At 35.0% G+C, this 14,089-nt stretch overlaps 1 protein-coding gene across 1 annotated transcript; it reads right to left on the minus strand.

The window, feature by feature from the left end:
• Positions 1-17: 17 nt before the first annotated feature.
• On the minus strand, positions 18-12,374 carry LOC120305296 (cartilage associated protein). Its single transcript, XM_039336965.1, has 7 exons — positions 11,916-12,374; positions 8,029-8,178; positions 7,406-7,577; positions 5,674-5,802; positions 4,003-4,148; positions 3,695-3,778; positions 18-2,666 (listed from the first exon to the last, which is right to left on the minus strand). The coding sequence occupies exons 1-7, from the start codon at positions 12,372-12,374 to the stop codon at positions 2,610-2,612; spliced, it is 1,197 nt and encodes a 398-aa protein (XP_039192899.1). The 3' UTR covers positions 18-2,609.
• Positions 12,375-14,089: the final 1,715 nt, after the last annotated feature.

Genomic DNA, 14,089 nt, shown 5'->3' on the forward strand with positions numbered 1-14,089 from the left:
AAGCAGGAAAAAAAACCTTTGTGTCAGGAAGACATAATTTATTTGAAAATTTACATTTTTTCCCAAAGTGAGCATAAAATAACATGGGTAGTAATTACATGAGTGTTTCACTAAGTATTAACCATCAAGAATTGTTTCCATATTGCTCTTCTTCTTTTTAGTTGATTTGTCTGGAACAATTCTACCCTTCTACTGATAATTTCAGGATGGGAGAGAATCATCCCAGATTAATCACCATTTATTAGTTAGAAAATGCATTTTACTTGTTGTTAGAAAACACATTTTTCTTGTTGTTTGCTACCTAGAAATATATCTTTTTATACTGTGAAAGTGGGATTTTATTGGAACGAGTTGAATTATTGAGATAGAACTACTTAATTTTTAGTAATACACTAATATTTTCATTTGAAATATATTTAAAAAAATGAAAATCATGCTCAGAACTTTGCTTGGAATAATAAAAATATGTTTTCATTTCAATCTAAATCTGAAATTTGTGGATTTTAAATTAATTATTAGAACTCTATGCAATGATTCAAAAATTGCCTTGGATCTCATTCAACCAAGCATTTCTCTGATATTCATAAAAGCCCTCTGCCTTATTCAGCTTCTATGCAAGCCTGAAAAATATGACCTTGCTTTCAGAAAACCACTTATTAAAGTTAATACAAGTCTTAAATCAGCTACAACTCTTCCATTCTCATGCAGAATGCCTGAAAAATGTTATAAAATTTAGCTCAGAAGTACACAAAAACGTGTTTGCTCAAGTTTTGAATCACTTATTAACTTACTACTTAAATAGTATTAGTATTAGCATGAATAGTTAATACTATCTAGTATTTAGTGACTAAATTTGTATAAAGAATTCATTGGTGCTAATTTTATTATGTTGGCAATAATTCAGACTTTCTTTGGGTGCATTTGACTTTGGCTGAATGAAGTGAAAACTTTCATTTCAGGTTAAGTCAGGGTTGATTTAGATTAGAAACTGGTGTAGATGTTGAAAATTTCACACCAAAGCAGCTTCTAGATAGTTTTGGAAATAATTTATAATTTATAAATTATAATAGTAATGTTCCTATAAAATAGGCAAAAGAAAACTGATGAGGTCATCTTATGGATGTCATCAATTATACATATATGGCATTACATATATTGTATATGAATGCACATAAAGGACAACTCTGTTGTAAGAGTGATAGTCAAATCTGCACCTAGATCATGGAAAAGATCTTTTCTTAAGTATTTATTCTTACTATTAGAAAAGGAGCTGTATGTATATAATCAAATAAAGACTATAACCTGGAATAAATCAAACTGTCCATGAAAATTATTCTGCAGTAGAATTGCAAAGTCATTGTGTATGGAAATTATTTTAAAATGTGCATTTATAGGGAACTCTACATACTATATTATGAAGTCCATACACTGAGTTTGTATACTCTTTAAATATCTGCATGCATCGATAAAGCATGCCTGAAGTCTAAGCAAGCTATACTTGAATATTAAATATTTAGATTCACTAAAATCACAAGCTGCACTCTCATTATAGCCAATTTAGAGTGCCATCCTATGGATCTCTACTTGGAAAAAGGCTCCAAGTTCAAGGGATTGACTTCCAAAATAGACATAGCCCTCAATTTACGACCACAGTTGAGTCTGGCAATTATGGTCATCAGACTTGATGGTCATAAAGCAGATCTTCACATGATCTTTTTTGCAATGGTTGTTAAGCACAGGCTGTGATCATAAATGAATGCAGCAGTCATTAAGCAAACCTATTGTTTTGCTATGGGGCAGAATTTTTTGAAACCTGAAAGTTTTGGGGAAAAAATGACTTAGATTGAAATCTAATGTCCACAGAGCCCTACAAATAGCAGTAAATGTGGTCTGGTTGCTGAGTATCCAAAATGTGGTCATGTGACTGCAGGAAGAGGATGGCCCCCCCATAGCTTTGATATCGGATCATAAGATGGGGACTACATGTAAGTTTGAACATCTAAGCTTACAAGTATACGACTGCAGTTTCAGCTATTTCAAAGTATGTGCTTGTGGCTTAAGACTCAGACTTTATTTAAATGCACTGTGCAGTATAATATATAAAGCATCCTTTAAAATTATAGAGTTGTGCCTTTACTTATTTGAAGGATTCATATTCTATTCCTCATTTGAAAACTCTTTTCATACAGAACAAATCACAAAGATCCATATCTCCCATCTGTCAAAATCCCACCTAAATCATGATGCCTTTGCTTAGCAAAATGACTAGAAAAAATTGCTCAACATTTTCCACATTGTTCTATTTTACTTTTACTTTTGTTTAAACTTCCTTTTTATTTCTTTATTTTTCATGATTGGGAGTCGCCTAAAGTAGCCTCAGAGTGAGATAGGTGGCAAAGAAATTTAATAATAATAGTTTTTAAAAAGGAAATAAAGAAAAACAAGGTTCAGCTGAATGGCAAGGTAGAAAATTCACAGGATAAGTCGGGCATCTTATGAAGCTTGATAAAGACCTGAGGTATTTCTAAACCTGAGCTAAAGATGATGCATGGAAATACTTAGGAGCAATGGTGAATATTCGCTTCTTAACCTTCTTTACTTGTTAAAAATCACTGTGTTCCATCTTCTACTTCCAGGAGTTCATCAAGGTATTCTACTACTTCACCCTAGGATATGTTATCACAGAGAACAGGTTAATATTTTAAAAAATTAGTTTTTGAGACAAATTGCTATTTTTTAAATAAAATAAAATATAGAATTGATATTAATGCTGAAATAACCAGTTTGGTCTAATGATGGATCTTCTGGCCAGAAACCAGGAAACTGAGGTTACTTGTTCCACCTTAGGCACAAAAGCTGGTGGATGTCCTTGGCCTATCACTTTCTCCCAATTTAATTTATTTAAAACTTTCAAATATAAACTCTCTGAAAAGTTAGGCATACGACTTGACAGCAAGAACCCATAAATGAAATAGGGATTAGGAAAAGCAAAATGGCAAGGAAAAATGGCAATTGTCATGGCAAAAAAGCTACTTTTCCTTATATCTCTTTGATCTATCAAGGGATAATTGGAAATCATGCATAATTAGTTGCATGGCATTATATTTTCATGGTCCATTTCTCTGCCATCAAAGAGAGCTTGATATGTCCCAATACCGGTAGTCCTCAACTTACAACTATTCACTTAGTGACCATTTGAAGTTGCAATGGGCTGAAAAAAGTGACTTATGACTGTTTATCACACTTGCAACCATTGCAGCATCCCCGTGGTTACGTTAATTTTAGATGCTTGGCAACTGGCATGTACTTATGATGGTTGCTGCTTCCAGAATCATGTAATAAACTTTTTGTGACCTTCTGACAAGCAAAGTCAATGGGAAAGGCAGATTCACTTAATAACCATGTTACTAATTTAACAACTGCAGTGATTCACTTAACAGTTGTGGCAAAAGGACATCAAATGGGGCAAAGTTCATTTAATAATTGTCTTGCTTAACAACAGAAATTTTGCACTTAATTGTGGATTGAGTTGAGGACTACCTATAGGCATGTAAAAACATTGTGTCTTCATTTCAACATGCCAACTCTTTAAAACAAAACCAGAACCAGAACAAGCAAGGGGGGGGGTCATCATGAAACCTGATCCTTAATTTCTTTTCAAAATACTAATTTTGCTTTAGTCTGCTTTACTTACTTCATCATCATCCATTACGTACTCCTTAGCAAATTCATACATTTCTTTCTGAAGCGTTGTTATGTTGTAATATCGAATGGCTTCCTAGAAGATGAGCAGCAAAATTATGTATCATATTAAAATCAAAACACTGAAATATCAAGGTCAACACAGCAAGCCTGGAAAAAATAAGCCTATTCTCATACTGTATGTTAAGTGTTTCTAATCATGCTACTCCAAAAGTCTGGAATTTTTGATATACTGGTTAGCCAACCAAACAGAATGGGCTACTTTTCTTTTTAGACTGTAATAGGCCAACATTTACTTACGGCTCTAGGCTGGAAATCTTCATTTGTGAGTCCCCATTTATCTTTATGATATTGGTAATAGATAAGATTCTGTTTCATCACTTCATCTTTCTGGTCAAAAAGCATGTAACTAGCAACACATGGAGCTGCATTCTTCAAATCATTCACTGAATCAAATATGCAATAAATCAAGTCAACTTGTCAGAAAGATACTATTATAACAACACACATTGTACAAATATAATATTTTATCAGCACTTTTGAGTTGAAATCAGACCTCAGGGCTGAATTCTGATTCATGGTAGAAGTGCATATTCCCAACTAAAAATAAATAAATTTATAAGTATTAAAAACAAGTATCCCATCTTAGCCTTAACACCAGAATTATAAGATATGTATTCTTTCTTCTTCTGCCTTTTTAATTTCATTTTGATAATGGCAATATATAACAGTTCTTCTGTATGTAGATCAGTGGTTCTCAACCTGTGGGTTGGGACCCCATTTGGGGTCGAACGACCATTTCACGGGGGTCGCCAAATGCAGTCCACCATTTTTCCCCCCTTTTCCTTAGCTGTGCTACCCCCTTTTATTCTATTGGCTTTTGAAAGCCAATAGAATAGACTCTCTTGAATAGAGTCTAATTCTATTGGCTTTCAAAAGCAAATAGGAATTGTCCAGGCTGTCTCTGCCCTGCTGAGTCCACCAAAAGTCCCATTCTGCAAACGGTGCTGCACCAGTTGAGTAGTCCTCGACTTACGACCGGTTGAGTAGTCTTCGACTTACGACCGGTTGGGGGTTGCGGCATTAAAAAGGTTGAGAACCACTGATGTAGATAAAGCCAGTCGCTTTGTACTTAAGAAATATTGATATCACTTAAATCATCTCCATGTAAAAAATGCAAAGCAAAGTGAGCATTCTTTTCTTAATGATCCAATTAGTGCTTTTAGGGAAATCAAAGGGATTATCTACTATAGTATATCATCCTGGGCAGAAGATATAACTCAATTGCTGAGCTAAGCTATTTTTTTCACAGCCATTATCTGTTGGGTAATGTTGGGCTTCAAGTTTTAGTGACCATGGTCTAGACAATAGTTCAGAATGAGGCACAAAGAACAAATTACACAAACTTGCACAAGTTGGAAACCAGCTTGGTTAAAGACCAATTGGAAGTCAGGACACTTGGCAATAATGATAGGTTCCTGCTCAGTTGTCTGTGGTAGTCACTAAACACTGATGCCCCAAACTGCCTATAACATGTAAAATGGCTATATGTACTAATAGTAGATGAATTACACATAGTAATAAACAGCACAATTTTACATTAATTGTAACAAATAACCTAACAGAAACTAATCCAGCATTCATGACATCAATATCTAGCTTAGATTTCTGAAATAATCAGGCCTTAACAAACTTTTGGAAAGCCATGAATATTGGGGAGGGGTCATCTCCACAGGAAAATTATTCTATAAGAATGGGAACCCCTGTAGAAAGTAACCACATTTGTACTGCTTTCCATCAGAAGCAGCCAAAATTGGGGATATGATTGCAGAATTGAAGCCCTGTCACTCTGAATAAACATTTATGCAAAAACAAGAACCAAGAGGCTTCAACTGCATCTTGGCTTTTTAGTTCTCATCCAGACATCTTTGTTAGGATCAGTTTCAACTAAGAACAAAACTCTTAACTTACATTTATAATAGGCAAACTGCAAGTAGTGATACATAGTTGCCACAAATTTTTCCACAACATAGCCCCCTATGACAGGTGTCAGATCAATTTCACATCTCAGTTTGCACTTAAGAACTTCAATATAGTGATCTAAAAAATAAAATCTGAACATTAGTTTACTAATTCACCTTGAAGATGACAGGATGATTATAAAAAAAACAATACTATGAATTTAAAAAATGTACAACATTTGAGGCATGAAAGTCAGTAGGATATGTCAGTGTTTAATTTCTGGGATACAAAAAAATTCATTATACAGAATACCTAATAAGCAAATGCAGCATATATTCTCAAAATCATGACATTGGCATGACAAATTCCTAGAATAAGTTTAATTATTACAAATAATTCTGAATGTGTTAGAACTGTGTAGGATTTCAAATAACTATTCTGATTCATTTTCTTCTGATTCAGATACTAACACTGCCTCCGCACAGAGGTCTCCTTCCACTTCTTTTCCAATTGAATTAATTTGGCCTATTTCAGTATTTCAATTTGAGGCAGAGAGTTCGGCTTTGCACAGGTCAGAAAGATACACACAAAAATTGATTTGTTGGCATTTCATGGCAATTCAAGTAAGCAGGAAAACGTTCAACACTGTATTTGGACACAATTCCAGAGATCTGGAAAATACAGTTTTGAGAAAAAAGGAAACCATATTCAGATAAAATAATATTATTGAATTTCCCCCCCTCAGATTGTGTTTCACTCCCTCCAAATTATCCCTCACAAAACTTTCCCACAAATTTCAATATGGGAATCTAAAAGAGAGAAATAGCAACATGCAGGGCTAAGCCTACTGTACCTTCCTCAATCAATGCCTCCTACCCCACAACTTCTTTGCTTTATAAAGCTTTTCTGATTTATTTTCTTGAATGAACCATGTTGTTAACTTGTAGTAAGAGTTGTTAACTTGTACTATCTGCTTTTTCACTAATATAGCTATATTTCCAATAATTAAATAGGTAATTAAACATTACATTGTCTGGGCGCTCCATCACTGGAGGTTTTTAAGAAGAGACTAGACTAGTCCAGAGGGCTGGACTAGAAGACCTCCAAAGTCCCTTCCATCTCTGTTCTGTTCTGTTCTGTTCTGCTCTGCCTTGCCATGCTCTGCCCTACTCTAATTAATATAGTTTTGATGTCAATTTCAGTCAAAACTGTTCAGATTGATGTCTTGACTAATTTTTTGTCTCCAATCCAGATTATATCTATTTATCTGCCTATTTTAGGCTTTGTGAGTAATGTGTCATAATATTGTAGGACTAATACATATAATGTATATACTAAATAGGTAGGATAAAGCAAGAGAGAGAAAGAACAATTTTGTGCAGAAGCAAAATGTCTCTTATATAATGTAACAAGTGATTATAAATATTATATTTAGGCTTCTTTTATGTCAGAAAGGAATAGAAGAAAGTTCCTGTTTTCTATTTGCAGCCAAAACTTGATATTATCTCCTAATTTAAATAGAAAATACATACTGTACATATATGTCTAATTAATGCTTTGAACAAATTTCTTCATCTCCATAATCACCTGAATAACCATATTTATGTCAAATATGAATCACTTCATTTTTAATTCTTATTCTCACACTCCTTTCTCCTCACTGGCTGAAAACTGATTATTATAAGGCATATAGTGGGTGTAAAATTTAGAAAATAAGGATTATTTCAAGAAACCCTTTCACCTGCGATAGACAGATAAAACTCCTTAAAATCTGTGATCTCCCGGGAACCTTCACAGGCAGCTGTACAATCATCATAGGCTTTGTAGAAATCAGGAAGTGCCAGTTCCATGTCTGAAATTGAGGTCTTCCAGTTTTCTCCATTGTAGGCCCTTACTGCCCTGACAAAGAGAGTCTGAGAGGCAAGAACAAAAATTGAAGGAATGTGGCAAAAATTGTATTTGAATGACCTAATTTCATTCCATATCACTATATGCTCAAGAAACTGAAGTTTTGCTTTGCTTTATTTTCTGTTTTCTTTGCACAGCAGATCCAAACAGGTCATTTTTCCTATATCTACCTTATTAATTACACATTTTTCCCCATGAAACTTAACACTGTCTTAAGATTCGTGGGGTCTTCTAATAAAATCCTGTATTAAAAAATTCACTTTCTACCAATATTTTGAAATTAGTTAATTAAATGTAATGGATTGTCAAGGGACCAAAATTTGGCATTTTTAGCAATAAAGCCATTATTATTATTTACAGATGAAAATAAGAAATTATAGGAAGCTAAAAAATTATTTATATATATTTTTACAGAATATTATAAGACATGTTAAGAAACAAGGGTAGAAACTATACCTCATACGATCTGATTTCTAAATCTTTAACATAATCTTCAGCATCAGGCATGCTTTTGTAATACGCCATATTCCTTTTCATCATTTCATCCTCCGGATGTTTCAGAAGAAATGTATGTGCGGCTGCAACAGCTTTTGGAAAATTGTTTGCCTAGCGAAAAAGAATTTGATATATATATATATTGTCCTTAATGTCATGTCATATATATATATATATAAAACAAAATCAATTATAAAATACAAAAAGTTTTATATTTCCATTTCACAACTTATATATGAAATATATTTTGTTCAAATATTGTAAAATGTATTTATTTTCATCTTAAACAATTTCTAATAAGTGCCATAAGGAGTATTCTGAGATGGGAAAGGGATTAAGGAAGGCAATGAGATAAATAGGAAAAAAATCAAGATATCAAAACTGGGTAACAATAAAGGTATTTGGAGGGGGAAAATGTATCACAGGGGCAATGAAAAATTTAGCTGCTCAGTTTAAGTTATTTCAGTTAAGAAAACTAAAAACAGCATGCAATGTTACTAAAAAAAAAAATCACAATGATGAGCAGGTCATGGAAATGTGGAATAAGCAGCACACAATGGTTATCAGGGATGAGGTTTATGAAAGAAAGTGCATTACATATGTCAGCCTTTTCCAACCAGCAGCATTTTTAGGATCTCTTATTAATACACATTTTAATGGGTTTTTTTATTTTTTACATCAAAATGCTCAGGAAAACACTGTGGTGAAAGGGTAATCAATCATAGCAAAACAAGTCATATATGTATAGCTAAAATTAATACCTTAAAAAATTTCCCTCTCATAATGTAACAAATTTAGTTTAATCTATTTCTTCTTAAAATTTAATCAATCCACAAAATCATCCCTATTACATCTATATAAATCACTCCTGCTTTTAAGCTCCACTAATTAATTAACATATTCCAATTAATCTTAAACAAACATATTAATAAGACTTTGGGTATCCCTTCTACAACACATAATATTCCGAGAATAATATTCTAATATTTTCATATATATTTCATCTCTTAATTTAATACATCATTAATTAATACCCTTTCTTCTCTTATCATAGATCTCTCTATTACAAAATAGTTTTCTATATAAACAAAATAAAAACAAAATAAAAATAAACAAACAAAAAAAACATTTCAACCTGTTAAGTAAAATTTAAATCTCAACAAAATTATCTATCGTATCTAAAACAAACCTATTATTACACCAGTTATTATCTTACTACTTTCATTTACTCAATTAAATTGTCAAATCAATCCAAATTTCTAAAGCCTTTTTGACCCAATAATTAAGCTTTTAAATCACATTTTTAAATCTGACTCTAGCTTTTTTTCTATACCAAGCTGGTTTCCATAATGTCGCATTTACGTCATCAAATCTCAGTATTTGAGTATTAATGTTCATCAATAAATCGATCTGATCAAAATCCTCTTCCCCTTTTTCCAGTATCATGTAAGCAATATAGTCCATTTTGTTCCATATTATAATTTCAGCTTGATTATCCAAGTTGTCATAACTTTCAATCAATCGCGTCTGGCTGTCAATTCCTGTTAATTTTAGCAATGAGAGTACTTCACTTAAAGTCATTTTTGGATCTTCAAAGTTCTTCACCATTTGTGCATAAATTTGTGAAATATCCTCCTCTGTAGTAGTTAGTTGGTTTGTAGAGTAATCATTTAAAGTCTCAATCTGGAATTTTGGGTCCAAAATTTTTCTAAAGGTTCAATTGATCAGTGAGTTCCTCCATCTCAAATTGTGTAGACTGTTGCATATAAGTTTGTCCTTAACCTATAGATTGGTCTTTTAGAGTTTGAAGCCCAGCTTGTGGTTCTACAAGATAATCTTTAGTTTTTCTCCATGACTTCATCTCCTCTTTCATTTCCAATATTTTTTCCAATATCAGCTCATAATCCAGTCCAGAATTCAATTGATCAGTAAATTCTTCCTCCATCTCAGATTCTGTACACTGTTGTATATAGGTTTCTTCTTGGCCTATAGATTGATCTTTTAGAGTTTGAGGTTGAGATTCTACAAAATAATCTTTAGTTTTTCTCCATAACTTCATCTCCTCTGACATTTCCAGTATTTTTTCCAATATCAGCTCATAGTCAAGCTGTGGGTAAAGGTCTGCTATTTCTATCGTAAAAGAGTCTTTTAATCTTTTTTGGGAAACTATATTTATTCCACCTCCATTTTTAAATCACAAACACAATCCATAGCTGTTTGCATTTTTAGGATCTCTTGTTGCCTTTCTTCAGACTTCAGGCTCAAAGAAATGTGCTGCAACCCCAGCCACTTTCAGGCGTGCTTATGACATTGTAATGCTTACACAAAAGGGGTAGGGCTTGCACTGTGACATTGCTTTTGTCAGTCTGATTCTCCCCTTTCTAGTTGTTGCTGCCTCCAGCCTTATGTTTTTATTAGATTTATATGCTCCATTGCAACCAGGAGTTCAAGGCAGCAGGCACAGTTTAGTGTGGATAGATTGATAAATAGACAGAAAGACAGTAAGAACAAAATGGGATAAGATGCTGACTGGTTTAAAGTCACCCAGTGAATTTTCTTGACTAAGGGAGAACTAGAATATTTCTACTAATACGATGGGCTACAACTTCCAGAATTCACATAGCCAGGAGCTAACACTTAAATGTGTAGTCCAACACATCTGGAAGGCTGCAGTTGAAAAGCCTGGCATATATAATTCTTATTTAATTTTATGTTTATAGCACTAGAAAAACAGAAAACTAACAATTGGCTGAAGGACTAAGGAAAAGGAATTGATGGGCCTAAGAAACTACAAAGATTACTAAATTCCATGTTTGACAAAGCAGTTGTATGACATGCAAGAAAAATAAATCTGCATGCAGGTGTGCACTGTTTCTTGACCTTAGCAGCTTTAAAATACATGGACTTCAATTTCCAGAATTCCCTAGCCAGCACTCAAATTCCGGCAGACAAATTCACAAAACTTTAACTAGCTGATTGACAAATATTAATCTATCACTCAATAGAACAGTGGTTCTCAACCTGTGGGTCGGGACCCCATTTGGGGTCAAACGACCATTTCACAGGGGTTGCCAAACAACGCAGTCCGCCATTTTTTCCCCTTTTCCTTAGCTGTGCTACTCCCCTTTATTCTATTAGCTTTTGAAAGCCAATAGAATAGACTCTCTTGAATAGAGTCTAATTCTATTGGCTTTCAAAAGCCAATAGGAATTGTCCAGGCTGTCTCTGCCCTTCTGAGTCCACCAAAAGTCCCATTCTGAAAACGGTGCTGCACCAGTTGAGTAGTCTTCGACTTACGACCGGTTGAGTAGTTCTTGACTTACGACCGGTTGGGCTCGCGGCATTAAAAAGATTGAGAACCACTGCAATAGAAAGTTCTAAAGTTTTTCAATTAAAAAGTAAAACATAAGTCTGAAATTCAGAATGGATGATAGATGAATATTGAATGTATGTGAAAGATGCATTTGATTTTAAGATAACCCTTCCTTTGTAATGATATGGAAGGGGTTGTCACAAGTCTTCCTTTCAGATAAATTGATAAATGATTTAGCATGAACCGTGGGCTACCATTGTCACCTGCTTGTATATCCCAATCTCTAAATGCAGGGCAATGAAAAATAATTAAACTTTTCCAATCCAAAGATGATGTTAGGGGAAATTTCACCTGTTGGACTTCTGCCTTCCTGTTTAAAAAGCCTCAATTTAACACATGGAGGAAAACTAAGAGCGCAGAATGCTCAAAAAGATCCGGACTTCATGAAAACTTTGGAAAGGAGGAGGCGCAGAAGCGGGACGCAAACGTGGCAACGGGCTGAGCCAGGGGAAAGGTGGCTCGAGCGAGGGGCTACCTTGAAGTAGGCGAACTGCAAGAACTTGTAGGGATCGCGGCGCTGGAATTCTTCCAGCATTTCCCGGCTGGGCTGAGACTGGCGGAAGGCCGGCAGCCCTTGCTTGCAGCGTTTCAGGCACTGTGCTCTGCGTAGCATGTCCCCGAAATAGCGCAGCTCCGGGAAACCATCGAAACGGTCGGCCTCTTTCTCTTCCTCCATGCGGACGGAGCTACAGTTGAGGTGACAGAAGGCCTCGCTGTCCCGCAGAAGGCGATAGAGGCGCAGGCTCATCTCCAGGTAGCTCACACTCTCCGGCCAGTTCTCGCTGCTGTACTGGTCCAGGCCGTAGCGGTAGGCAGATTCCAAGGGCATTAGCTCGTCGCGCGGGAAACTCCTGAAACTGTAGCGCTCGTACTGAGCCCGAGCCCCGGCCCAGAGGAGGCAGAGGGTGGCCACGAGTAACCGGCGCCTCCACATCTTTCCCAGCTTAGAGAATAACCGGACACCACGTAGCAAGAGGAAGGGAATAAAAAAGTTTAGCCTTCCCGCCCCACTCCGAGAACCAGGCGGGGATCCTGAAGGACTGACGTGCAGTTGGACCCCTCCTCCTGACCCGCGCTGGAAACGTCGCACTTTTTGGGGAGAAACGGGTGGGGGAAACTAGGTCAGCAGTTGAACAGAGGGGTCCAACTTGCCTTCGTTGGAGGGATCTCGCTTAGGAGGATCGGCACAATCGGATACTTTAGGAAGCAAGCTAACGTGCAAGAAAACTGACCTTGTCCTAAACTTTTACATCTCAAGGATGGATCTTTCTCGCCTTCCGCTTTTCCTCAAAGAACAGAGATGTTCATTTCAAAGGGCGTGCTTCAAAAGAAAAAAAGAAAAGAAAAAGAAATGAGCATAAACAAGTTGCTCTTTTTGTATTTATTTTCTGTTTATGTATATCCATTCACTTAAAACAGTGCTTCTCAACATCCGCAACTTTAAACTGCGTGGATTTCAACTCTTAAGTTTGAAATACACTGACAAATTAATAGATCAAATTATAGCAGACTTAGACAGATGGAAAAGTTCTCCTTTATGGGGAAAATAGCGACAATCAAGATGAATATACTTCCCAAATTACTCTTTTTATTTCAATATGTACCAATTAAATTAGGCAAGGATTTTTTTGAAAATTTAAACAGAATTACATCCAAATTTATCTGGCAAGGTAGAAAACCGAGAATTAAATTAAAATTATTACAGGATGCAAAGGAAAGAGGAGGGCTCGGTCTCTCGAATTGGGAAAAATATTATCAAGCAACAATATCAATATGGATAAAGGATTGGATACACTTAAGGAACAGAAAACTACTGGCATTAGAAGGCCATGACATGCAAATAGGGCGGCATGCTATAATGTGGGACGGGAAATATAAGGCTCATCAGTACTTTCAGAATCACCATATTAGACGGGCACTATTAGATGTATGGATAAAAATTAAAAAAAATAATTATATAAAAATTCCCAATTGGCTATCCATATTAGAGATATTCATGCACCCCAAATTCATAAATTTAGGAAGAGTAATTACATATAAAGATATTTTAGACAACAATGGGGACCTGAAAACAAGGAAAAAATTATCAGAAGATGGTATAGAGTTGGAATGGTAGGCATACTTACAAAACAGTTGTGATACAGAAAAGACAAAAAAGAACCAGGGATAAAATTAGAACATACACAATTAGATAAAATCCTTCTAGGAATAGAAGATCAAATGATAAAAAAGATATATCAATATTTATTAGAACAAGATTTGTTAGAAGAACAGGTAAAAGAAACAATGTTAATCTGGAGTAAAAATTTTGGTTATAGTATTGACCTAGATAATTGGCAATCATTATGGAACAGAAACAGGAGGTTAACACTAGTCACCTCCTACAAAGAAAATTTATACAAGATGTTTTATAGATGGCACCTTCCCCCTACAAGGCTAGCAAAAATAGATTAAAAAAAACCTCACCAACATGCTGGAAATGTAGAAGGCTTCCAGGGACTTACTATCACATGTGGTGGGAATGTTCATAGATGCAAAATTTTGGGAATCAGATAAAAAATTGGCTGGAACAAATACTATTACAAAAAATTGATTTAAAACCAGAAATCTTCTTATTAGGGATTATTAATGATAAACTCAGCAAAGCAT

The sequence above is a fragment of the Crotalus tigris genome, unplaced genomic scaffold, assembly GCF_016545835.1.
Source record: "Crotalus tigris isolate CLP2741 ecotype Arizona unplaced genomic scaffold, ASM1654583v1 scf7180000017666.379230911805:20528666, whole genome shotgun sequence".
NCBI classification, from domain to species: domain Eukaryota; kingdom Metazoa; phylum Chordata; class Lepidosauria; order Squamata; family Viperidae; genus Crotalus; species Crotalus tigris.

What these genes read in the sequence shown, in the direction of transcription:
- LOC120305296 (XM_039336965.1), bottom strand. Translation starts at nt 12,374, where the DNA reads ATGTGGAGGCGCCGGTTACTCGTGGCCACCCTCTGCCTCCTCTGGGCC. An exon ending in TAGAAATCAGATCGTATGAG is followed by an intron (nt 7,578 to 8,028) that starts GTATAGTTTCTA and finishes CTTGCCTCTCAG; the next exon opens with ACTCTCTTTGTCAGGGCAGT. An exon ending in GTTTTATCTGTCTATCGCAG is followed by an intron (nt 5,803 to 7,405) that starts GTGAAAGGGTTT and finishes TTTATTTTTTAG; the next exon opens with ATCACTATATTGAAGTTCTT.